Source organism: Stegodyphus dumicola, chromosome 4, assembly GCF_044657685.1.
Source record: "Stegodyphus dumicola isolate Sdum_Otavi_A_Nest chromosome 4, ASM4465768v1".
Classification (NCBI taxonomy): domain Eukaryota; kingdom Metazoa; phylum Arthropoda; class Arachnida; order Araneae; family Eresidae; genus Stegodyphus; species Stegodyphus dumicola.
Genome location: NC_140771.1, coordinates 242,537,604 through 242,564,674, shown reverse-complemented (window position 1 = coordinate 242,564,674; position 27,071 = coordinate 242,537,604). Strand labels below are relative to the sequence as shown.

Below are 27,071 nucleotides of genomic sequence, written 5' to 3'. Positions count from 1 at the left end.
TCTGGTATTTTGGTGCTTGATTTTCTAAAACCTAAAAAACTTACAGCAATAATTATTTTATATATGATTACAATAATTATTTATAAAATATCTTTTTCCTTTTTTTTTTTTCTAAATGATCATAAGTATCCTCAGTCATTTTACAAAATCAAATTTATGTACATCGAAAGACAAGAGTTAAAAAATTATTTGATTTTTATAGTTTAACTAACATTGGTAAAGGTTTTATTAGCGTTCAAGTAATATACTTGATTGCTCTCTTTTATAATTAAGGTTGGACTGGGAAAACATGTGAAACTGAACTTGAAACATGTGATCCAGATGTTTGCAATGGTGGTTTGTGTCTTTTGGATACTTATGCTGATCAGAATGCTACTACCAATGTTACTTGTTTCTGTATTCCTGATTATCACGGAAAATTCTGTGAACTACAATATAATGAATGTATACCAAAACCATCATGCTCAAATGGCGCTACTTGTGTTGATGATATTGATGGATATTCATGCATTTGTCCTACAGGATTTATAGGTAATAATCCTTTAGCTGTAACTGCAGTTTTAACTTAATATGTTTACACCCCTGTATACTATTATTCAATGTAATTCTACAACTTGCATAATCACTGCATGTTTATATATTTAAGATATTTTGTATACATAAATATATTTAGTGATTTTGTTACTTATGTTTACATTGGATTCTGTAAAATCTTCAATTAACAGTTCAATAACATGGACATATTTGAGTAAATGTTGCATTCTAAAAAAAAATTGCCAACAGTTATTCAAATCTCTAAAATGTAATGGTGAATTTGAGAAATAATTTTGATAAGATTGTAGAGACATTAGGATTTTTGAAGCAGGAAACACGAGAAATGAGCAATGCCATCGCAGGGACTCGAACCATAAGCGGCAAGCATGCTGACCATTACACCACAAAGGTAGGCTAAGAAGGCGGGAAAAATACCATATAAAATTTCAATCCATTTATCTTTTTATGTTCTTTTTATCTATATATAAATAGTTTTTTACTATGCATTACATTTTTTTAATAAAGATTTTTATTTCTACTAAATGAAATCTACAAGATATGTTTCATCTTAAATTTTGATCGCCATAGTTGCTTACTTTTTATTCTAGGTTATTAAATTTTAAAATTTTGGGCTTTCATTTGGCAATTATATATAATTATTGCCTCTCCAGGTCAATGAATGACTTTTAGTAGAAAGTGAACGAGTTCTCTGTATTTGTATAGGCAATTTTGGTTCTCATTTGAAAGTACACAATTGTGGGTGATAATATATTATGTGTGACTTGGATTGCCAAAGCTCATTTAACTGTTAGACAAAATAGATAAGGAAAAAGATAATGAAGATTGAGAGGAAGGTAAGATATTCTCAAAAATATAGAAAATACAGATAAACAGAAATGAAAAGTCAGCAGGAGGACCTCTTGATACTAACCATAATAGAGTGAATCCATCCCAGAAAACAAATTCCTTTTCTACTTCAAGGAAGCTTATAAAAATGAATTTATTCTTAATAAATATTGTCATTGTGTAATAAATATGTCATGACAAATGTTTTATCTGTAATTTATAACAATAAATTTGTTATCTCATGAGTTTTATAAAGGGTTAACATTAGTATATTTTTTCTAACCTTTAATAGTTAATTCAGGTTAAATGCTAACATTTGTGTTAATGGTCATGAATGTCTGTTCCTGATAGCAGGACTGTGATACATATTACTGATGGTACTGATGATGAGGATTAATACCGATTTAAATTATTATCAGTTGTCTTGGTTGTCAATCTCTGTAATTTCACTAAGAGAATTTTTAACTTTTTATCTTAGGTGGTTGTTTGTCTTTATTAACTTTTTAACATTGTGAATGCATTGATTTTATATTTATTATAGTTACTAGATGTTTATGACATTAAGATATAATCTCTAATTATTATATATTTACGATTCAGGTATTATATTGTTTTTATTTTCAAAATGTTTTCCTTGTTACTTCTAAAATATGCAGAAGTTTTGTATATAGGAATTTTCCCCAGCATTTACAATTTTTATCATGTAAAATATCATTTGACTTCAAAAATGGAAATATAATGACAAGTATATAATTTATTTTGCATTTAAGAATTTTTTAATAAGCTTTCATCATTTCTTTTAATTGAATAATGCATGAAGCAATAATAAGTTTCAGATCATTGAATTTCAAAATTATTAAAAATGTTTTTATCCCTATGCATTATTTAACTTTTATTTAGATTATAAAAATTCTCATCAATTTAAAAACTAACACTGGAATTTTTATAATACCTCCCTTCTCTAATACATTCATAAAAAGGTGGTGGAAATTTTAAGCATATGAATTTTTTTATAACCATGTTTATTTTTAAATGAAACTTTCAGGAGGAACCCCAAATAGTGATTGTTTGCTGTTTGGTAATTTTTTTACCAACTTCTAGTGTTGTGGCTAAATTTTCTGTTTGGGTGCTATCTTATTTTCATGGCTCAGTTTTTAAATGCTAAGTTGACTTCAGGTTTACGGTCAAGGTCATGTTTACTTCAAACATACACTTCGTGGTTTTCATGTTTTCATGAGTGCTTTTAATATGGCATCAGAAGCTTTTCCTCACCCCAAGGTCTTTTACCACATGAACTCTGCAAAATAATATTCATGATGATGATATGTGCCTCACTGATTTTTATTCAGCTATTTAGTAGAATGCCACAGTCTTTTATGTATAAACCATTTCCTTTATCTTCATTTTGTTGGATCAACAAAATAAAATTTATTGTCACTGTAAAATGTCTCTAACCTGCTTTTTCTGGTTCATCTGCTTTATTTTCTTGCCAACAGTTTGAATAAATTATCAGTCCTGCTTGTACATGATCAATAATTTTTGCTATTAGTGTACTTGCCTTTTTGTTCGGAACCTGAACGAGAAAGACTTTATCGGTTTTTTAGTATAATCTGCCAAATATCCCGAATTGTGGAAGAACCTTGCTGGCCTTGTTTTTCCTGATACAAGCATATTTTGATTTATGTCTGCAATTTTTTCAAAGCCACCTATTTGCTTATTTGGTTATCAGATTCGCTGTAAAGAATGCACATTTTTTATAAAACAGTTCTAATAAATAGTTGTATTTTCATTAAGGCTGAATTACTTCTCCTGCCACTTAATTGATGTCAGTTTTTTTGCCTAACTATGCATAAATCATTATGCTGTTACAAACAGTATTCTGAAACAAGTGAATCAGTTATCAAAATATATGCTTTCCCTTCACTTACAACTTTTGCTAATGCACCTCCAGATACTTACATTAATATGTAGTTTCATGTAATGACATTTTTATATGTTTGAATGTGAGTTAAATGTGTCTTTCTTGGAAGAAAGATATAGCATCTTCCTCATTTCAGGGTAAATCAAACATTTAACTATTTATTTATTTATTTATTTATTTATTTGAAATGAAAATATATTTAACATGGGAAATGCTCAGAGCTCTTTTCATGATCAGAAAATTATGAATTGTTAACATTTGTATGAAAACAGAAAATGCAACAACATCTGTGTACTTAGAGCTGTTTTCATTACAAGCAAACTATAAATGATCAGAGTTATCAGTGCAGGTCATTCAATAATAGTTTGCATCAGCAATTTATCTGTAAACTCTGCGCCATTTACAAAAGGAGCACAGCCATAACAAGAAAATGCCTTTTAATGCTGTATTTGTAGCATTTCTTTACCTATTCAAGATTTGTTTATTAAAAAACTGTTTACTATATATAATTTGATCTGAAACATGTTATCAATTTTTATTTCAGGCTCAACCTGCAATGAATCATTTGTGTGTTATGGAGATGACTGTATAATCACTCTTTTAAAACCATCACTGACACTGCCAGCATATTCTTTCACTAATGTTCAGAGTTCTGACCTAGATATTTCATCTACAGGAAACCCACATTATGTTCCATCATTTCCATCAACTTCACTTGATATTCATCTGTATCCCTCTACAAATCCATTACTCATAAAAACATCTGTTGTTAAGAAAAGTGTTATTGAAAGAACAATATCTCTTACTGATATCAATAGAGAAAAATTTACTTTAAATTCTGAACTTTCTAATGACTTTCATTCATCGGAAACTTTTGCACATAGTCAAATATCTCTTTTTGTGTCAAATGAAATGGTAATTCCAACTGCTCCAGTACTGATGCCAACAGCTATGCCATCTATAGAACCAACGAAATTGTTACCTACATTTCATGCACTAAAAGAAAATATAAATTCATCTGAATATAATTTGCCAAATACCTTTTCAAACTGGAATATGAAAACAACAACTGAAATTGTGTCAAATAGAGTATATTCTAGTCCAAATCATCTTACATTACTTGATACACCAAAGCCATTTGAATTTTCTTCATTTATGTCAAACACAGGTGTGTATGAAAATATTTCTAAGAAATAATTTAATTATTTAAAGAATTCATGCATAATTAAGCTATAGCTTAAAATAATATGAAGTATCATAATCGTGATTTTTATTGATATCTTCATGTTCAGTATTTTATTTTATTAAAAGAAAATCACTATTAGAAGTGTTTGGGTATTGATAAAAAAATATAAATATCATAAATGTAAATAGAATCTCTAAAATATTTTTCTGTCACAAATAAATATTATCTGGTTTATTATGCTCAAATTGTATATTAAGTTTTACTCATAGTCTCATAGTGTATTCAATCCATATTCTATTAACCTATAGTAGAGATACTTGCTTAAATTATATGTATACACTGCTGGCCATTAAAATTGCAGCACATGAAGGAAGAGAAATACAAAAAAATATTAATTATTGTACATAAACAGTATGACATGAAGACAAAATGATTAAATTTGTAAGCAGTTTGGAGTTTATGGGAGTGCGAAAGTAGTAGAAACAGCTGCCACCCCGGGCAACTAAAACAGCCCTTACCCAATTAGGCATGGAGTTGAACTGGGGTTGGATAGCAGGAATGCGTAACTCATTCCATGCTGCTTCAAGTCTGTGCCACATTTCATCAACCGTATTAGCTTGAGCTATAGCTTAAATAATATGATTAATAAGCTAATATGATTAATAATTAAATAATATGATTAATAAGCTATAGCTTAAATAATACCATTCAGTGAGCCAGTCTCTCAGCAGCCCATATCCAGATGTTTTCAATGGATGACAAATCTGGAAATCGTGCAAGCCAGGGCAGCAGTTGAATATTTTTTGTATCGAGGAAGGTCAGAAGGCAACGCACAACATGTGATCTTGCATTATCTTGTTGGAAGATGGCATTTGGCAGGCCTCAAAGATAGACCACAACCACTAAGTGTAACATGTCAGAAATGTACCGATCTGCGTTCAAATTACTGTCTATCGGAACTAGAGATGTGCATGTCGTGTACCCAATGGCTTCCCAAACCATCATACCAGGTGCAGGGCCCCTATGTCGATATAGAATGCAAACAGGTGACATGTAGTCTCCTCGGAGCCTCCAGACACATATGTGGCCATCAGAATACTGCATGCAAAACCGGGACTCATCTGAAAAGACGATATTGTGGCACTCCTGTATCCGACTTTGTCATTTGACACATTAGAGTTGCTGTCTCTCTCTGTATGCTGCATTTTTAAGGGAAGCCAAAGTAATGGTTGCTTTGCTTATAGTCCACACTGCTGCAAACATCGACACACTGTACGAGTGGATACTGGGCATGCTGCAAACATGCCCATTTCCTGACTAATGGTCCATGATATGGTTTTACGGTTTTGCAGTGCTGGTCTCACAATATGTCTGTCCTCTTGAGCATTGGTCATAGGAGGGCATTGAGATCTTGCATGCCATTCAGTATGACCCTCGGTAACCCATTGATTCTATATTCGCTTGACAGTAGTTGGATTTTGACCAGTGAAACAAGCAATATCACAGCACGATAATCCACACTCTCGATAGGCAATGATCCTGCCTGTATCAAATTCCGACATTTGCTGGTAAGCATTTTTCTTATTAGAGTTTATCCCTCCTGTGTCATCTAAATGTGATGAAATACTAATTGTTTGCATAGCCCAACCTCTTCTTCCTTTCAGTTGATTTTGATATTCGTCAGATCATTCCTTCCTGGTGTTGCAATTTTAATGGCCAGCAGTGTATATAAATTTCAAAGACATGAAATTTTTAATATTGGTATTGTTACTAAATGCTTTTTGAAAGTTGAATCAATATGAGATAGTAAGTTTTACTTTAACTGATGTAGCATATAATGAAGTTTTGAACATAATAAAAAGTAAGAGTGTTATATCTGACATATTTAGGTACTTTCTGATCATCTGCACCCCACTAAAAAGTGGGTACTTGTTGGCGATTTTCAAGATAAACATTTGTTTGGGTATGTTTATGTCTGTTTCAGCCATGTATTCAATGCTGCCAAATTTACATTCTGCTTTTTTCCATGCATGGCATGCACATTTCATGATTTTTTGTACTGGTGTTCTTCATACATACAGCGATCTTGGTTTTGCTGAAAAATATCACACAATTGCATTAATTTCACATTGCATATGACCTCAGTACCAGAATCTTAAAATAAGAAGGGAAAAAAAGAGATGCATGAAGCCTTTAAATATGCCACATTAAACTGTTAAATTGGAAAAGCTAGGAATGAGATTTTGCAGAACATAACAAAAATTGCAGTATATAGTCCACTACCATGGTGAATCACTAGAATTCCCATTATATGGATTATAATCTACAGTCACACTAGTAAAAATGTCTAAAGAGATGGAAAGTTTCTTGGGAAGGGGCAGTGCTTACATCGGTTTTCATATATTCTGGTGATATGCTGCATTGCTTCACCAATACCTTTTCCTATCTTTTCAGGGGGTTACAGATGACCAGAAAGTAGTCATATTTACAGGCAAGAATGAGATTTTGTAGAATATGACAAAAATTGCAGTACGTGGTCCACTGCCATGGGGAAACACTGAAATTCCCATTACATGAATCATAATCTACAGTCACACTAGTGAAAATGTCTGAAAAGATGCAAAGCGTCTTAGGCAGAGGTGGTGCATACATAGGTTATCATATAAATACTTTCTACTGCATGTCACCATACATTCATATAAATACATTCTAGTACTGAGGTCATATTCATATAAGTACATGGTGACATGCTGCATTGCTTCACCAATACATTTTCATGGTTTTTCAGGGGTTGCAGATAATCAGAAAGTGTTCATATTTACTTGGTGATTTTTCAGTAACATTCTAAAATTGTGCATTTGATTTCAAAACTCTATGTTTGTATCTTTTTGTATGCTTTTAAACAAAGCTAATGCACATCACAAAGGAGTATCTGAAATGAGAAGTGTGGTAGCTCCCTGTACATATTATCTTTATTGTTGGGAAGTTTAGTTTCTCTAGATTGGCAACAAGAAAAAATGTAAAGAAAAACAAGTTCACTTTGATGTTCGTCTCAAAGTCGCTATGACTAACATCTTCTTTTATTATTGTGAATTAAATTATACTTAATCCATTCTGGAATTATCATTTAAGTTATTAAATTATTCCATGTATTGACTCAGCATAGCATCCACAACAGAAGAAACATACCAAAATTACATAATTATTTTTCTGTCCAGTTGCCAAGAAAAGACTGTATGACTTTGTTGGTGGAGCAGAAAGCATAATGTAGCATAGTAGCTAACTCTTCTGGTTTTTTTATCACATCTCTCTGTCTCTCAGTAGATCATCAAATATCCTCGATTTTAATTTTTAGCCTTTATAAGGAAAAAATTTCCCAGCAATGAAATTTAAATTACGCAAATTCTCTTTTCCCACATCTAATGATTTTCAAAATAATTTTTCTTATTAAACTTTGTTTCATCTGAATAGTACTTTTTTCTTATTTCAATTTATTGATCTTATTAAATTTCATTAATCTGAATTGTATTAATCTACTGTAAACATTTGTAAATTTTTATATGAAGATTCAAGGAAACTTTAATCAATTAATACTTGAATTTAATTTTGTTTACTTAAATATATGGTATATTATAAAGTTTATTCACATAGATACTATGTACATTAATTATTAATTTTATTTTTATCATATCTAAAAGTACTTTTAGTAAACATTTCCTTCATTACTCATGATTTTCTTAGTATAAAAGTGTAATAAAATTAAAAGCTGAAATTTTCCAAAGAATATAAAATTCAGAATATCCAATTAAATGCTAATAGGTTTAACAAATAGTTCAATACTTGGGTCGTGCAGTATATTGCAAATTAATGTCAGTTTGGAAGTTCCTTTGAAATGGGTTTGCTGTGCAGTATGAAATTTTTGCTGTTTTTAAGATTTTTAAGGTTGGCAGCTATGATAGTCATTCGTAGTTCATATGAACGCTGCCTAGGATGGTGGGATTGTTAGCAAAAAGACTGACTACCAGGCTTATTGCTGCCTATGGTCATACATTTGACTCCTGAGTAAGACTTGCATGTTTATATTGTCTATTCCTTCCTTTGTAACTGCAATATCAGTCTGCCCCTTGTGCCATTTCTTAATGATGAGATGGTAAAATGACCTGTGAGTTTATCTACTGCATAAAGAATGTCATAATAGTGACTGCCTTATCACAAGGAGAAGTTTGTATGAATTGAACTACATAATGCATAACACAAACTTCACTGATGTCAGTTACAAAATTTTTATTCAGAAATTAATACTGATTACCATGTTATGTCATACCTATAATTCATCAGTTTTCTATTATTAGGGGCTTTGTTATGCAAAGTACAAATATTAGTTAAGTTTTTCTGCTTTTTGTTGATTAGACACTGGAGCAGCATGGGTTCTGTCAGCTGATACTGGCCATACTGATAGCCTGATTTCATGAACATGTGACATATGATAGTACTGTTTTTAAATTGGTTGCAGTGATTTCTTAATTCATTTTTAAAATGTATGTTTATGAATTTTCAGTTGCATTTCAAGCAAAATAATCATATATACTTGTGAACAACAACTAGATTAGCTAGTTAGTTGCATCCTCCAGATTTCGGATGTTAATTATCAGAGTTAAAGTAATATTGATTAACTGGTGTAGTATACTAGCTCTCTGTGAGTTTATACACCATTACAACCTATGCCTATTGTTATATTATGGTGATTGCCAGTTATTGCAGTGATTAATGTATATAAATTTGTCTCTTGACATTCTGGGATTTACAAACTGACAAAATTGATTCATGACAAAATTAATGGTTTTGCTATATTTTGTGAAACAGATATTGTTGGAAGACAAACAGATATTGTTGTACCTATATGCTCTCAAGTTTGTTAAAACAGTCATTTAGTCCTCTGAGCTGGGATAATTTTGGTAAAGTTGTTAATGAAATAATAATACTTCATTATGAAATGTAAATGCATGGGATAATATTAGTTAGTCTAATAAATCAGTTTTAAGCAAAATTTTATCATTGTGAAGTTTGACTACTATTTCATTCATTTATTGTAGAAATTGATCTGCATCTCCAGTCATTTATTTATTTTCAATGGCTACACAAACCGATTAATTTATGCATGCTGAACATTATATATTTTGCTTTGACAAGTCTTCCACAATGTGGCATTATCTTTGCCAGCCTTTCTTTAATTCCTTTAACATAAATTCTGATATTCAGTTATATTTTATTCGTGGTTTTAATTATTCATTTTTATATACAAAACTATTTTGATCATCATTATGATTAAACTATTTTGATTATCATGTTATCATTATATACAATCAATAAACATTATAATGTACAGCTAATATTATACAGTATATAAGCATGTGTAGTATATAATTAATATCATACAGTATACTGTAATTAGTATTATGTGTGGCCAATACATCATCTGCAATCAATATTACCCTATATTATTACAGTCGATATATGCTATCATTATATCGAGCCATAATATACATATTATCATTACATCAGTCATATATACATATGCTTATCAGTTATATTTATATAACTTTAGTTATATCAGTTATATTTCATGCAGTCTATTACTTTTTAATTGTTTAAGTCATTATTAAACAGTATTCTACTATAATCAGTGTTACATAATACATATTATTATATACAGTCAGTATATATAACCCATTATATATAATCGTTGTATACATTCATTAGATGATGCAATATACTAGCTCTTTGAGAGTTTATATACTATTACAAACTTTTACAATATTTTATTATGATGAGTGCCAGCTATCGCAATCATTAATGTGTATAAGTTTGTCTCATGGGATTTACAAACTGTATCATCATAATCTACTTTTTGCTCTATTTTGTGAGATAGTTATTGTTAGTGGACTTAAGATCAGTTATATTGTGATAAAAAGTGCAACAATTGATTCGTTCTGTCTTATCTGTCAGTTGTAAAATAATAACATACAGTATATTTCAGCAGTTATTGGTACTATCTACTTTTTGTTTTGTGCAGCTGTAGTCGCACTCAGGTTTGTCAGAACAGTCAGTTGGCCATCTGAGCTGGGTGGATACTTTTGCTAATGTTGTTAGTAAAATATTAATACTTCTTTGGGAGTATCAATCAGAGTATAAATCAATGAGATAAAACTAAATGTCTAATAAATGCAGTTATATATTATACAGTTATATCTTTCATACAGCCATATGATCATTATATGATTCTGTGCGGTCTATCTTCTTTTTATTTTATTAAGGCTTTTGTTGCTATAATTTTTGTTTTCTGAGGATTTTTTTTATTTTTTAGGTGTCAGTCATATACTTCATTCTACGATACCCTTTGATGTGCCAAACCAAGTTTCTTTATCTCTAAAAACTATGCATTTTATGAGTTCAATTCACAGTATGCCTGTATATCTGTCTGATAATGCAGCTGGCCGAGGTCTTCCTGACTACTGTGAAAGTGTACATTGCCAAAATGGTGGATCACCTGTTACAGTAGCCGAGCTAGAGGAAGAAAGTGGTACAAAATGTGAGGTATATATTTTAATACAAAGCATTGTTTAACTTTCCTATATCGCATGTATTGCTGAGTAAAATCAAATTATCAATCAAAAATAATTTTTTACTTCTAAAATATATAAATTATTTTGATTTGTCTGCCTTAATTTATTTTTCTTGAATATTCCATTTATATTTTTTTATAAGTTAATGATTTTAAAAGTGGATAATCATAAGTAGGCTAATTTCAGGCAGAAGAAGGAAGATATACACTGGTGTGCAAAAATTAAGGACGAAGTCGAAAAATTAGCATATCAGCTGAACGAAGAGGCAGAGCGGACAGAAAGACCAATCAGAAGATTAAGTAAAATGATGTACGGTAGCACATGTGCAGATATGCAGGTAGACATAATAGGGGAGTGTCTGAGTAGTATAAAGCATGGTGTCGGTGTAAGATCAGTATTTCTGGCAAACAGATTGCATGTTGTATAGCAGTTGAAATCACACCGAGTTGCTGCCTCAGCGAGAAATGGCGAATAATCAATCTGTTAGACGACATCTGGATGCTGTTACCCGAGGTCGAATCATTGGGAAGTTGGAGGAAGGCCGCAGTGTGACAAGTGTGGCTGCAGAGTTTGGAATTGCTCACAGCATTGTTTCACGACTTCTGTAGTTCTAATTTCAAACTACAGAAACAGCTATCCGGGGGTTTAGTAGTGGTCGTCTATGAGGAACCCCACCCGCAGATGACCGGTATATTGCCTTACAGGACAGAAGAAACAGGCGGCAGACAGCAGGAGAAATCGCTAGACGCACGACACAGGCGACTAGACGACCGATATCACATTTTACCATGGCCAGAAGACTTCATGGTGGTGGTCTGTTTGCACGATGCCCTGTACGGTATGTACATCTAATGCCTGCCCATCGGAGAAGGCGTTCTCTGTGGTGCCGGGAACACTGGAATTGGAGAGACAATGAATGGAGACGAGTACTCTTTACAGATGAGAGCAGATTCAGTCTGAGTAGCGATTCTCATCGCATACTCATCTGGAGAGAGCAGGGAAGCCGCAATCATCCCTCGAACATCATTGAAAGGGACAGGTATGGAGGTGGCGGTGTTCTCGTTTGGGGAGGCATCATGCTTGGTAGTCGTACAGACCTTCACATCTTTGACGCAGGTTCAGTCAACGGAACCCGTTATTGTAACGAGATTCTTCTTCCATATGTGCGTCTTTTTAGAGGCGCTATGGGTCCGCAGTTCCTTTTCATGGACGACAATGCACCATGTCGTCGCACAGTAGCTGCCGAACAACTCTTAGAGAGTGAGGATATTGAACATATGGATTGGCCGGCACGATCTCCGGATCTCAATCCCATCGAGCATGTATGGGATTTTCTAGGCAGCCGCTTGGCAGCTCGTACCTTACCACCAGTAACGATTCCGGAGCTTCGATTGGTGCTGCAAGACGAATGGGCAGCAATGCCTCAACAACTCATTGACACCCTCATTTTCAGCATAGGCAGATGCTGTGAAACCTGCCTAGCAGTCTGGGGAGATCATATCCCCTATTAAAGACCAGATGTTTCTTGCTGGACACCCATCACAGGGATGTTTCGGCCTTCAGTCGCATTGCGCTCCATGCTACTTTTTCAATAAAGCTTCTTCTTATCCCTCTGATTTCTCTTTTAGTAAGTGTTGCTTACATTTTAGTAAGTGTTGCTTACATTACTCATGTCCTTACGTATTGGAGATCTTACGGTATTAAATGTGTTGATTTGGAAAGCTTTCGTACAAAGTTATATTGAAAAAAACCGTCTCATCCTTAATTTTTGCACACCAGTGTATATCCTAATATTGGCTTTTGACCATCATTAAACTAGATTTGTTGTTCTTATCCATCATTGTCATTCTTTGTTTATTAAACTAACTAACCTAAAAAATGTATATAATATTTAAAAAGATTTTATAGCATTTAAAATGAGCTCCTATTTCAAAGTATATATGTCATAATAAGAGCACAAAGAAAAAAGACGGAGCTCTTCCACCCTGCTCACCCAACTTTTCTTTTGAAGGGGGGGATATGTAAGATATAACAAAATATGATAGCTGTTTCAAAAAAATAATTGACGACCTCAAAATTAACATTCTAAATTTGGTAATCTGCCCCTAAATTAATCTCTTCTCGCAGGTTCCAGACTTTTCTATCTTATGTAACGTTTTAATGCAGATGCCTCTCGTCCAATCAAATTAATTCTAAACCAAAACTGGGAACTGAAACTTCAGCCTTCTTGCTACGAAAGTGCTATAACCTTTCCTTTTTTCCGCGTTAGCTCTCCTGCTGGAAAGATGGAAGCACGCGAAGAGAAAAGTTTTGGTTTACAAGGTCAGTTTCAGTTCTTAATTATTACGTCATCGGAGTTGCGCCGATCATAGAGTGATCTAGAAATGACGCAATGCAAAGAAGTTATTACGATTTTAGAATAAAGAGGAAGAATTAATGTTTTATAGTTTAATCTATAATTTTGATTCATATATTTTTATCTTACATATATTTTAACCAGAATTATGAAATTAGTACATATTGTATTTACTCAAAAATAAGATTCCATTTTTGTTGCATTTTTATTCTAAAATTGATGCGGTCTTATAATCGGGTATATCAATAAAGTGAAATGGCAGAAAGAGAGGTATGAGTTTAATTATTATACTTAATAGAATAATTACACTGTTTAAGCACTAAATAAACCACACAAGTAATTACCATATATACATATAAATTGTATAATTACCACTAATATAATAGCCTTTTTAATAGTATTATTAAGAGGAAAGAAATATCTCATGTAATTACTTGAAGTATTTTTTTTTTTTTCAATTATTTGTTAAAGCTAAACTTTAAGCATTGAGAGAATGCATGATCTATAAATGATACATTTCTTAATATCTATCTGCAGACTGGCATTACTAAAACTATATCATTCTTTACTTATTAGATGCATGCATCTGGTGTTATATAATTTCTTGCTTAAGTGACTCTCATTCTTAAATTTTGAGAAAGTACACCACTATAATTTTCTTTTGTATATAACATCTATTAAGCTTCATGCATAGCTTTTCATTTGCTCCTTTTGGTTCTCAGTAAAGTTTTAATCTTTTATTTATTCTAGATCAGATGGTTAAAGTTTTATCTATTGCTTGTTTTTAGACACGCTTTTTTTATAAAAGTCTTTTGCATCTTTTTGACTAATTAAATGTATGAATGTCTAAAAAATTATTATGGAAATAAAAATTTATAATTTCTGCAGTTTAATTATCTAATTTTTACAAAAACATAAGCATGAAATTAGTATCATAAAAGCTATTTTAGTTCTGTATTTTACTTTCATATTCATTTTGCTTCATTTTTTCTGTATTTAATCTCTGTATGTGATAACTTAAATAAGGTTTTATGTACTGTGAATTTTTTTAATTCCTATACATATTTGTTTTTCTGTCTTCACTATTTTATATAAATTATCTATTGAATTTCATTCATAGTTGATTTTTTTATTTTCTTTCAGTGTATGTGTCCTCTTCTGTATGCTGGGCCAAACTGTGAAAGAGAGACATATTTGCTCATTCCCCAATTTCACAAACCATCCTTCTTAAAGCATGCTTTACCAACTATTGATCCTGTTAAAGGTCTGGATATTGATATAAGTTTCAAAAGTTCATCATCAGAAGGTACAATACTGTTCACTGAAGCTTTGAATAGTGGTTCCTTTCTGATGTTATACATTGAGAATGGCTTGCTCAAATTTAGATTTTCGTGTGGGCATCAAACAACAATTTTTATGGAAACCCATGCATCTGTTAACAACAGTTTTTTTACATCTGTCTCAATATCGTGAGTATTGTTGATTTCATCTGCATGCATTAGCTCTACATTAAAAGAGACTAAAAGACTAACACTAAAAAAGACTAAAAACCTGACACTAAAAAAGAAACATGCCAATTTAAAACTAGGCTAAACAGCAACTGTATTTTGGCATAGTTTTCATATCAGTTATAAAATTGCACAGATCCTCCGGAAGTTTGATTTTCAAGTTATTTTCTCACCTATCAATAAAATTTGTTGTCGATTCTTAAAAGTTTCTTAAATATTGTGAAACTTATAGTATAACTTTCCAATGTAGTTTGAGATATATCAACCAAACTAAAAGGGTGTTAAAATTTTATGTCAAGAAACATAAACCTTATATCCAAAAAGGGAAATAAACAAATCTTTTGATAATCAGTTATAGTTGAAAACTAAATTTTGATTTTGATTTTGCAAAAACTAACTGTAAAGCTTCTCATCTTTGTAAACTGGATTTCCTTGAAGCTTTACACATTCACAAAATTTTTTCTTCTTTATTTAATGACATTAATTCCAATAGAGTTTCTGCTTATGCTTTTAGAAGTCTAATAGCTTAGCGTGCTCACCAGAGTCCGAGCAGTAAAATCGCTGAACACTGGTAGTTCGGTCCGAGGTTCGAATCCTGAAAACGAGCTGGCTGCATGGGCATTTTCGCGGTTTTCCCCATGTGTAACTTGTATACGAGCCAGTTTCCCTTTGAAAGTCCTCCTAGAAGGCATCCCTTCCCTTAGGCAGGTAGCCCTAGTGTGCTTTGCCGTACTCTCAGTAAACCAAACCAAACCAAGCTAATAGCTTTTCACATTTCTTTATGATTTTCTTCAACAGATGGCACTACATTTGTGTTTGCTTTGTTTCCCCCACTGCTTTTGATACAAATATGATCATTGCATTTCCCATTTCACAGGATTTTGTTTCTCTCTCGAAGAACCTCTTTCTGATTGCCCTCGAAATCAATAGAATTTTATTCAAAATCTAAGCTAAAACAAGATTGCTGTTTTGCCCAGTTTTAAACTTTACATTTTTTCTAAAAAGCATTTTAGCTTAAATATGCACATTTTCAAAAACAGTATATTGCACATACATTTGCTTAAAATGCATTTTAACTCTATGTACTGTTATGCTGATCTTGTAATCCACCATGTCTAACTTACAAAATTTGTTAAATGCAGTTAATTACATACCTGGTTTGATTTTCATTAAAATAGGTTTATTGTGTATTGTGTAGTGTATTTAAGCTCTCCTTATGTGTAAATTTCAGCCTGTTCCTCTGAAAAGTTTACCACAAGGTTTCCCTCGTAAATTATATAACATTAGAACTGAATGCACTTGCATGAACAGTTTTTCAAGATATCCACATAGCTAAATGGATGAAGAAAATTTATCAAATTCTGTAAATGAGTTATTAAATTATGAGTTTTATATTTTTCAAGATAGTTTTATATTTTTTAAGTCATTTTATATTTTTCAAGATAGAAGCAGAGAAGATGAACTCTGCATATATTCTTCTGAGAAACTAAAATTATAATATATGTTAACATTTTCACTCCCAGAGCAGAGAGAATACAATTCTCCTACAGATGCATGACCTTGGGACATTGAAGGTCACTGTGTGCCCAAGTGCTTCTCTTAGTTAAGCCTAATGTGCCAAAAACCTATAATAGCTTTTCCTATAATAAATTCCTATAATAGCTTTTTGTGTCCTTGAAATATTTGCATTTTTATGTATGTTATTTAAATTTTTTATATATGATCCTGAGTTATCCAGTTAAATAAAATTCAAAGTAAAAAAAAAAGCAATATTATTAATAACGATTCTAATTATACATTAAAATTATTTCTGTGTATTAATGAAGAGGGAAACTTTAAAATTCAAAAGATCAGTGCATATTATTTATTATTCCTATACTAATGTACTAAAATTAAAAGTGCATTTAGCATGGGAAACATTTCTAAATCCTGAACAATGTGTTGGTGAGTATCAGATGTTTAACATTTGTTTGACAAACTAGTAAGCAACACCATAGCTGCCAACTATTCCAGTTTTTCTGGGAGACTCCCAGTTTTTCATCACATTTCCTAGTAGTTCACCGAATTTCTTTGGTTTTAATTTTTAGCCTTTACTAAGGAAAATATTTCTCAGCAATAAATAAAATTCATTGTATTAATGAAACTTAAATTAAGGAAATTCCTTTTCCCTACCTCTGATGATTTTCAGAATAATTTTTCTTATTAAATTGTATTTAATCTGAATTATATTTTTTTCTTATTACATTTTATTGATTTTTGCTTTATTAATTTTTTATATGAGTTGTCTTAATCCACTTTTTTATGAAGACTCAAGCAATATTCAATCAGTTAATATTTGTATTTAATTTTGTTTACTTTAATATATGGTACATTACTAAGTTTATCCACTCAAATACTGTGTACATTAATTATTAATTTTATTTTCAAGGTACTTAAAATTACTTTGATATGATAAATAAAAGTGTTTCTTCACTACTCAGGATTTTCTCAGTATAAAAGTATAAGAAAATTAAAAAATGAAACTAACCAAAGAACATAAAATTTAGAACATGTAATTAAATGCTAATACGTTTTACATCAGAATTTAACTGCAAATAGTTGAATAACCTGAATCATGCATTATAATGAATTAAAGCCAGTTTGGAGTTCCTTTGATATGGCTTTGCCGTGCAGTAATTTTTGCCCAAAAATCTTCCGGTTTTTAAGATTTTCAGGGTTGTCAGCTATGCAGTATTCATAACAGAGGCTGAAACACAGGATATACCATTCAATAAAATTTCATAGCATTTTAATATACTTTATTTGTCTTAAAAATTTTTAATTAAGCTTTCTATTTTAATGTATCAAATTTGATACAGTGAGTTGCAAATGACAATTTGCTTCAGATATGATATGCTTTAATATGACATATGCTTTAACATTTGATATGATTGGTTTACAAAGAAAAATTGAAGCATATATGATATGCTGCGAAAAAAGAGGTTAAATGGAAGCATCCTGACTTGACTTTTTACTTCATATATAACCAATATGTTTAGAAGAAAGGTGAAAAAATTAAATTGCTTTCCTTTGAGTCTTTATCTCCATATGAATCTAATTTTATTAATTGGTCTGTTGAAAGACAATGATTTTCAAAATTAATTACATTTAGTAATTACAAAGTGATTTTTAAACTAATTACATTAATTAATTATATGTAAAGTAATCTTTATTCTTAAATAATATATACATTAAATACCACTGATAATACCAAAAAAATCCAATACATGTTCTTCAAAGAGTAAAAGTATTTTCTGTGACCATTTTGCTTCTTGAAGAAGTATCTCATATAGATCCACTAAAATTCATATAGTTTTTTTTTTTTTTTTTTTTTTTTTTTTTTTTTAACCTGTATGACAGCAAGGTGCCAGATGATTGTCTTGTATGAAGAAGCACAAGAAACTGCTTAATAGGATTTCATACTATTAAGCAAGGAAACGTATTAAGAAGGAAAACTTACAAACCATTTTGCTGTACCCACACATGATCCATAATTTCCTTCTCTTGCAGCTGAGATATTAACCATGTTTTGCAACATGTATAGTTAAGAAGCCCATTCATTTATATGTAAAAAAAAATCTGATCAAAGCTGCAAGCACTGTTGTGAATACAACAAATAAAATTACAGTGACATTTTTCTTTGTGATACTGAAACCTTGGGATACAGGGATTTGCTGTCTAATAAATTAAATAAGTAAATCTATACTTTAAATTTTAGTAGAACTAATTTATTATAGGAGAAGTTTCTTGAATGCAGTGCATGTAACTTTACCACAGTTCCGATCATTTTTTGATTTATTTTGTAAGCTAGTTCATTGTCAAAACCAACACATTGCAAACTAGGCTGCATCAAATGATGACTATCTGAAATCTTCTAAAATGTTTGTCTTCTGGTCATGAGAGAGTTGTTTGCACCATAACATATATCAGTAAATGTTATGGTGCAAACAACTCTCTCATGACCAGAAGACAAACATTTTAACCAAGAAGCATAGCAAAAAATCGATCAGCCAGTTGAAAATCAAAAGTTTTTTTTTTTTTTTTTCCCCTTCAAAAAATAAATAAGTGAATAAAAATAAATAATATAAAGCTGAAAATAAATTTTATAGATACATATTAAAACTTACTAAATTAATAAAATTGCATTAAACTGCATGCATACTCTTGCTTTCATAGAATTAGCCTTCTTAAACAGGAAAATTTAATAAGAAATTTATATCTGGGATTTGTTTTTAAATAAAATTTCAATATAAACCTTTTGAGCTTAGGAGAGAAGAGTTCCTGCCTCTTTCTCTGAATTTAGCTATAATTGTAGCCAATATATTTAGCAGTCTGTTACTTAATGTGATCAGTTAATATGTGGGTACTAATGTTTCTGTAAAACTAATATCTGTCTGAGATTAGAAGGTTTGAATTTTGCTTAATTTTAAAGCAAGTTAATGTATTTTATTCAGACATGTTTCATTACTAAAAGTAATTTATAAAGTCAGTTCCAAATTGTCAATCACATTGCATATTTTTTTAATGTATATTAAATTTTTCTTGGTTATTTTTCTTTAATATTCACAGTAAAAGTAGGAAAAGTTTTGTAGTATTGATTTCTAGCAATTAAAAAAAAGTATTACTTAGAAGAAAAATGAAAATAAAATAGCATAAAAAGCTAAGAGTAAAAATGTATTAGAATTGTTTGAGAAGAATCTTTAGTAATGATGCAGTACATCATCCATCATCTACCACTTTTAGTTAATATATTTCAGAATTGTAGAATTACAACTGAACTAAGATTCAGAACTATTTTTCAAAAGTATTTACTAAAAATTAAATTGATAGTTTAAATAAATAAATAATTATCTCTTAGTTTAATGATTTTCAATGAGACTGCATTTACTAACCCAGTACGATTATCCAAAGAAGGCTAGGTTAAGATTCGTTTACAACTTAAAATATTGTAAAAAAATGGCTAATGTATAGAAAAGAATACTTGGACCATTAAAATAAAATAAAAGTCTACTATAAAATTGTTTTGGACAAGTTATGCTATAGATTCAAGTTATTTTTAAAAGCAATAGATCGCATATTCCATCATTACTGATTCTTTTGTATACATTTTGCATTACAGCAGCTTCTAAAATATAGATTTTTTATTTTTTATATTGTTTGAAAACTCTATTGGGTTTTTAATAAATGTGATATTTTTTTTTTAGAAACAACTTGTATGTAACTGAAATTTCTTTTAAGCAGGTTTATATTTTATGAGTTAATATTTAAATGATTTTTTTATGGGTGTGTGTATTCTGCATCTAAAACATATTTTCCATAATATCTATTTTTTAATATGTATAAAATAATATGATTTGAAATACGTGTCTTTTTAGTTTATCATGGAGCCCTGATATTGCTCAAGTGAAAAATGCTTCATGTAATGTTGGTTTGCTAGTTAATGGCTCTGCACCAATGAGTGGTCAACAATTTGTAGTTTTTCCAAGATTTGATTTCAGACATATCTATATTGGAGGTATTCCTACTACTTTTAAAAGCTCTGTTCCAGAAATACATCATGTACCATCTTTGGAAGGGTGTGTTATTTTTCTCCAAGTAAGTATTATGTTTAAATATCAAACTATAAAGAATGTTTAGTATTCTAAAATTGCTAAATTTTAAATTTTTTATGATTTTATTTTATTTTTTTAAATCTTTCACTGTTTATGTGAAATAAAAATTTAAATATTTGTTCACCATCAGCTAGTTATTGTTTAATACTGTTATTCTTATTTAGTTGATATATAAAGGTATAATAATAGGAGAACAGACATTAATGTAATTGAGAAATAATTTTTTATATTTTTCAATTTTGCTTTTATTTTGTCCCTTTTAAAATTTAATTACTATAAATAATAAATGAATAAATGTTATTTATTTCAGTATCTTATTTCTTAAGCTGTGTCTTTGTTTTATAAATGGAAAATTTCTAAATTACACTAATTCAGAAAAGACTGTTCTGACTTCATTCAAGCATAATTTTTTTTAATTCTTCATTCCTTTTCTAAAAATTTTAGGAAATAGTTTACATAAATGTGTTATTGGCAAAACATTTTGAAAAAATTATTCACGACTTTCATGCATGAATACCCATATTAAACCCGAACCAAATAAATACATCTGATAAATTTTGAGCAAAATTATCTACATAATTTTTGTTATGATATTTGTTATATGTCCTTGTTTATTTCTTAACATTAATTGAAACTGCTTAGCTACTTTTATGTAGTATGTTACTCTGGAGTTGGTATTTGAAATATATTGATTTGTATGTTTCAGCAGAACCAGTGCTAGGCATTTTGCCTCCTTCTGCAAATTGTCCAGATCCTAAATTATGCTGTCCAGTGCCTCCTCTAAATTCTAAAAATTTTGTCATTCCGTAATTTTGCTGCCCCTAAATTCTGCTGCGATACAAGCCCTGTATTTCTGCGTTATATTTTTCATCTTTTAAGGCATGATTCATTCATTTCCTTTGACTAAAAATAATAACATTTTCTTATGTTGCTAATTTTTTAGTGCTTTGTTTCCTTTGTATAGTGTTATTTTTCTTCTTTTTACATGTATTTTAGTGGGGAGGGAGAGAAAATTTTTTTAATTTCTTAGATTTTTATTATGATTTTTTTTTCTTTTTGTTTGTTTGTTTATTTAGAAAGTTCTGTTATTATTCAAACATTTATAATGCATATTAATCTTTCAGTTAACTGAAGTTGTTATATTGCATACTGTACAAACTTCAAATGAATAGTGTGGAGAATTCCCATGATTAAATTTGATTTGCTGCTATGCATATTTTGTAAATAATTGTTTAATGCTGGATATTATTTATATATCTGATTCAGACTGCAAGTGACTTCTTAGAAGAAATCAACTTTACAATTTTTAATGCAGTTATTTATCAGCTTCCATTTTAGGCTTGCTCAAAAGATCTTATTTTTTGTTTTTTCTTGTACTTAAAGGTAACTAATAACTTCTTAAGTTACTTATACCTAAGTCATACTTATATAATAACATGAGTCTGTATATGCATAAGAGGTAAGCAAAACCTCTGTTTCATGGGATTATTTTGGAACCGTTCATTCACTGAACTGAATGAGTTCTTTCTACAACTCACCATTCACTAACAATAACCTTGATGAATTAGATCGGGAGTGATTCAAGATTGCTGAGGGGTGATGAAGTTAAGAGTGGAAAGTGTCAAATAAGCAATGGGATTGGAAGGATCAGTGCATTTAAAATGTTAACTTTCAACTGTAGTTTTGAGATTCCCTAAAACCTCCTTACTGTATAGATCTAAAATTTAACATGTTCAAAAATTTTTTAATGAGGAAAATTTAATCTACTTTTACCATAGGAGGATAAAAATTTTCTTTCCTAAAATGTGAATCTAACTTTCCTGGCATGCTTCCAATAAGAGCTCAGCATGGGTGACCTATAAAAGAACTATCACTCTTTTTTAATGATTCACCATTTGCTTGCTTAGTAAAGTGAATTGGTTCTTTAAATTTATGTGCAAGATAATGACATATCTCTAGCACAGATATACATGCTTTACATGCATATATATACACATCCACATATATTTTATAGTATTTGTGTTTTTTAGGGGGGTGAAGTTTGCTTCTTAGCTGAATATTTACATAAGTGTTATAAAATTTGTTATATTGAGCATACATAAAAAATCATTAACATTTTATGTTCTTAACATTCCTTAATGTGACATTTACTGTTATTTGCACAGTTTTTATTACTTAGGTTTAGCACTCAAAACATATGATTATTATAACCAGAGACTTCTCATACTGCACATGAAACATCATTGGATAACTATAAAATTGCAATGTGGGTTGTAGTATCCTGATCTAATGTCATATTCTTGGCACTATTCTTTGAAGAAACTATGTATAGTGAATGTTATTGTTGAGTATTTCACAGGTTTGTTGGCCTGCTTGCTGAAATTGCATTCAGGTACACATATTGAATAAGATGGTGCTACTTTTATAGCATAATAGTCATCCAAATGTCTTCAAGATGTTCAGATTAAAATAAGAGGTATTATTGTAGTAATTATTATGGTTGAAATCAAAATAAAAATATTCTAATTATAAATTTCTGTGCTGAAGGGAGAAACATTAAGCTTTTCTATGCAATGCAGTCATTTAAGTTTTCACACATTTATATTTTAAATCATAATGTTTAATTTCTTTTTAAAGCAGATTATTCAATATATCATTCTTATAACTGTTTTTGTTATGTACTTTAATCTTATAAAAAGTATAAAAACTAAATTTTTTTCATGTCAAATATTTTGTTTTGTGAGTTGTAGATTAATGGTGATGAAAAAGAACTTGTTCAAGATGCAGAGATTGGTGTTGGAATTACAGAGTGTTACAGCAGTGCATGTTATAGGAATCCATGTTTAAATGGTGCTACTTGCAGAAGGTGAAAATTTTAATTTTTAGATTATCATGACTTCTGAAAAGTGGTCTTTCTATTTAAAGTATATGAAATTTCCTTCTATTAATGTAATGTATACATTTTTTATACTAAAACTTGTTTAATTATTGCAGCTATGATGATCACTGGAATTGTGAATGCCCAGATGGATTTGCAGGCCCATTCTGTGAACATAAAACTTGCTTCGCTAATCCATGTGAACATGGTAGCACCTGCTTGCCAGATCTAGATAATGGTTATTTATGTGTGTGCCCGTATGGAAAGCATGGAAAGAATTGTGAACTAGGTAACCTTTTAAATCATTCTCATTTAAATCTTGTATTTATTCATTTCTGAAGTAAATAATATCAGAATGTGTAGATGTACTTTTTATATAATTATATAATGTTTTTTTATACAAGCAGTTTGAACTGTATTGAATAGTCTTGTTTTTGTGTAATTTTAAGACGGCCTTTTCACATCAATTATTATTATTATGTAATTGCCATTATAGCTTAAAGAGGTTGATTAAAATAGCTTAGTATGAAATAAATTATGCTAAATATATATGCAATAACTGAATAAAATACTTAGGGATTAAACTTTTTAATTTTATTGGTTAGGAAAAGAAGAATTGGAAATTTTTACTGAAAATTAAATTCTTATATAAAATTGGTGAAGAGAAATATGTATTTTAATGAAATAGCAATAAATTTATGAATGATTTGTTTTGTTGCAAATTGTACTGAGTCCAAATTTTAGTTTATTTATTAACATTTAAATGTAAATATGTTAACCTTGTTTTCCTGGTAATCAGTTCCAAATGTATTCAAATTTATAACAGTAAACAGATATATTCATACTGTTTGTGTCGAAATGTAGACTGTATGAGGCGATAATGTCTTTTAGTAGTTTTATTAAAACTCGACAATAATATACGTGATACATTACTTAGAACCGAAGTTCTCGACAATTGACACCGATGCGACTTAGTGTCTGAAGATGAACTAACTGACAATTTTCCCGCCTAGTTGGTGGCATTCAGTTTGAATTGTAAGTTTGGCATAGTTACAGTTAAAGGCAGCAACACGTACTTTATGATTTTTATGCTCTTGCATACTAGTAATCAAGTTTATGCTGATGAAGTAAATATAAAAGGTTTTGTAAACAAAGACTTTTTTATTTGTTTTGTTTTTACTGTTATAAAGTCAAAACAGTACTCCCTACTAACTAAGATCTCAGAATGAGGTAGACTGAAATAGCTGTATATCTTTTCTTTATAACATTTATGCATTTTACATTTTTGTGATGTTGGTTGACTTAATTTCGCTTATTGCTTGCTATTGCTTTTCTAAACTATTTGAAGCTCTGAACAAGTATGAATTTAGAAGTCAAACAACAAAAATCAGAGTTATATTTTCAAATTTTCGCAGGACTAGTTTCGACAGTTTTACCGAACCATCATCCTTAGCTGCATAAGCACAAAATATTTGAGCTTCAGCTGAAAAAGCACATTTTGCATTTTTGCAGCTGAGGATGATGGTTCAGTAAAAACGTCAAAACTAGTCCTGTGAAAATTTGAAAATATAATTCTGATTTTTGTTGTTTGACTTAAGCTCATTTAATCCTTTTTAAAATATATCATACTGCCTTAATAAGATAGCCTCAAATATAAGATAACCGTACATTTCTGAAGGTGTTTACTAAGGAAAAAAGGGGCTTATATGTAAGATAGCTCGCATAAATTGGCTTGATATGCTGAGTGTTCCACAAAAATATATTAATATGATCTAAATACTATATTTTAAAATAAAACTACCATATTTGCCAGCATATAAAATGTACCCCACTCTCCAAAATTATTTTTTAGAGGAGGATATTTAATTAGGATTAGTAGAAGGAAAAAAAAAAGTCAAGTAAACTTTTTTGATTTGCAATTTAATTAAGAATTGATTTCCACACTGTCAAAAATCACCTTACTTTGCTAAAAGAAACTACTGAATTCAAACAGATACAAAACAATAAGGCTGCAATGTCCAAATAGCATATAAGATGCAAGCTATTTTGAGTTAATGCTTCTCGGGAGATGGGAGTATATCCTATATACCAAGAGACCCAGTAACTGAAATAATAAAGAATAAAAATATTTTAATATAATAATAAGTGATTATTTACCTTAATATATTTTTAATGTTAAATTGTGATAAGCAGGTTTGATTTTCAGAAAGCCATTTATAGAAAGTACCATTTTAAGCTCTGCATGAAAATGAGAATAGGAGAATTAAAAAGTGGAGAATGAATCCAACTTGAAAATTGTATATACATTTTGAGACTTGGTGATAAGATCAACTGAATTTTTAATGAAATTAAATTAAATAATAAATAACAATTAAATATAGGTGAATCCATTAATTTATTGTTTCATTTTAAAACATAACTCAAACTGCACTGCAATGAACAGTAAAGTTAACAAAATAAACCAACTTATGAAATTAATAGAAAATGTCAATCTATACAATGTTTCAAGTAAAAAACATTGTTAAACGTTAATAAGTATGAATTTGCTGAATGGGTCAGTGCTACACATATTTTTTCTCTTCACCTTTTCCAATACAAGATAATGAATGACTACAAAATTTTTGCTGTTCAAGATGAACAAAATGTGACTTATTTAATAATCAATATTTTCAGAAATATATAACCTTTCAGGAGAAAAATAAGGAAAAAAGCATTTAATAAATAAACTAATGCTTTTCTTTCATGCCAAAATGTTAAGCCAAGTGTAATGGAATTATGTAAGAAAAGATATTTTAATACTGAATTCTAATTTTTTGTTTTGATTTAATTAATTGGTAAAATAGCTAAATGTATTTTTTTTCCTTTCCAGATCTAGCTATAACTCATCCATCTTTTTATGGAGATATAATGGGTTATTCTTCTTATGTGCAATATCAGTTATTTTCTGATTATCATTATCATCTGGAGATTAGGTTAATGTTTTCTGTTGTTGATATGAAACGTAAATCTCTTCTGCTTTTTAATGGACAATTAGGTATTTATTATTATCCTTTTTTTAAGTTATGAAATGCTAAACTGTTTTCTTTTTCAATAAGACATTATATTGTTAAAACATTTAAGTAATATTAACATATTGTAATTTGTAAATATATATGGTATAATTAAAAGTTATTATTAATGTTCCATTATAAATAGTTTTCTCTCTGCACGAATCTGTGATCAGCTTTCTAATTTTGTTACTGATGTTTTAGCATAGCATTTTCCCCCTTTTTCTCATTATTTAATGTAATGTAGCTATTAATACCCTGTCTCTTCTCAGAGCATATTGTATACAATCAGATCAATCTTACATCGTTGCTTTCTTTATTATTATTATTATTATTTACAGAATTGGGGAGTTTCTTTATAGCTTTAATTTTCAAATGTATTTACTTTTATATTCGTAAAATTTGTAATTCAGTCCTAAAATGTACTTCCTTAAATCTGAATTCATTGGAAATTTGCTAAGTTTACTGTTAATTTGGTTTAAGATACACGGAACAAACTAAGTGGGTTTTAAATTTTGCTT

At 30.0% G+C, this 27,071-nt stretch overlaps 1 protein-coding gene across 1 annotated transcript in view; it reads left to right on the top strand.

The window, feature by feature from the left end:
* The window catches only part of eys (eyes shut), a 102,633-nt gene that overhangs the window by 20,891 nt on the left and 54,671 nt on the right, over positions 1–27,071 (top strand). Inside the window, exons 6-13 of the mRNA XM_035352903.2 lie at positions 274–531; positions 3,846–4,469; positions 10,852–11,081; positions 14,610–14,935; positions 20,389–20,608; positions 23,376–23,491; positions 23,620–23,792; positions 26,373–26,537. Coding sequence (XP_035208794.2) covers positions 274–531; positions 3,846–4,469; positions 10,852–11,081; positions 14,610–14,935; positions 20,389–20,608; positions 23,376–23,491; positions 23,620–23,792; positions 26,373–26,537 — 2,112 coding nt within the window. The remainder of the gene's footprint in view (positions 1–273; positions 532–3,845; positions 4,470–10,851; positions 11,082–14,609; positions 14,936–20,388; positions 20,609–23,375; positions 23,492–23,619; positions 23,793–26,372; positions 26,538–27,071) is intronic.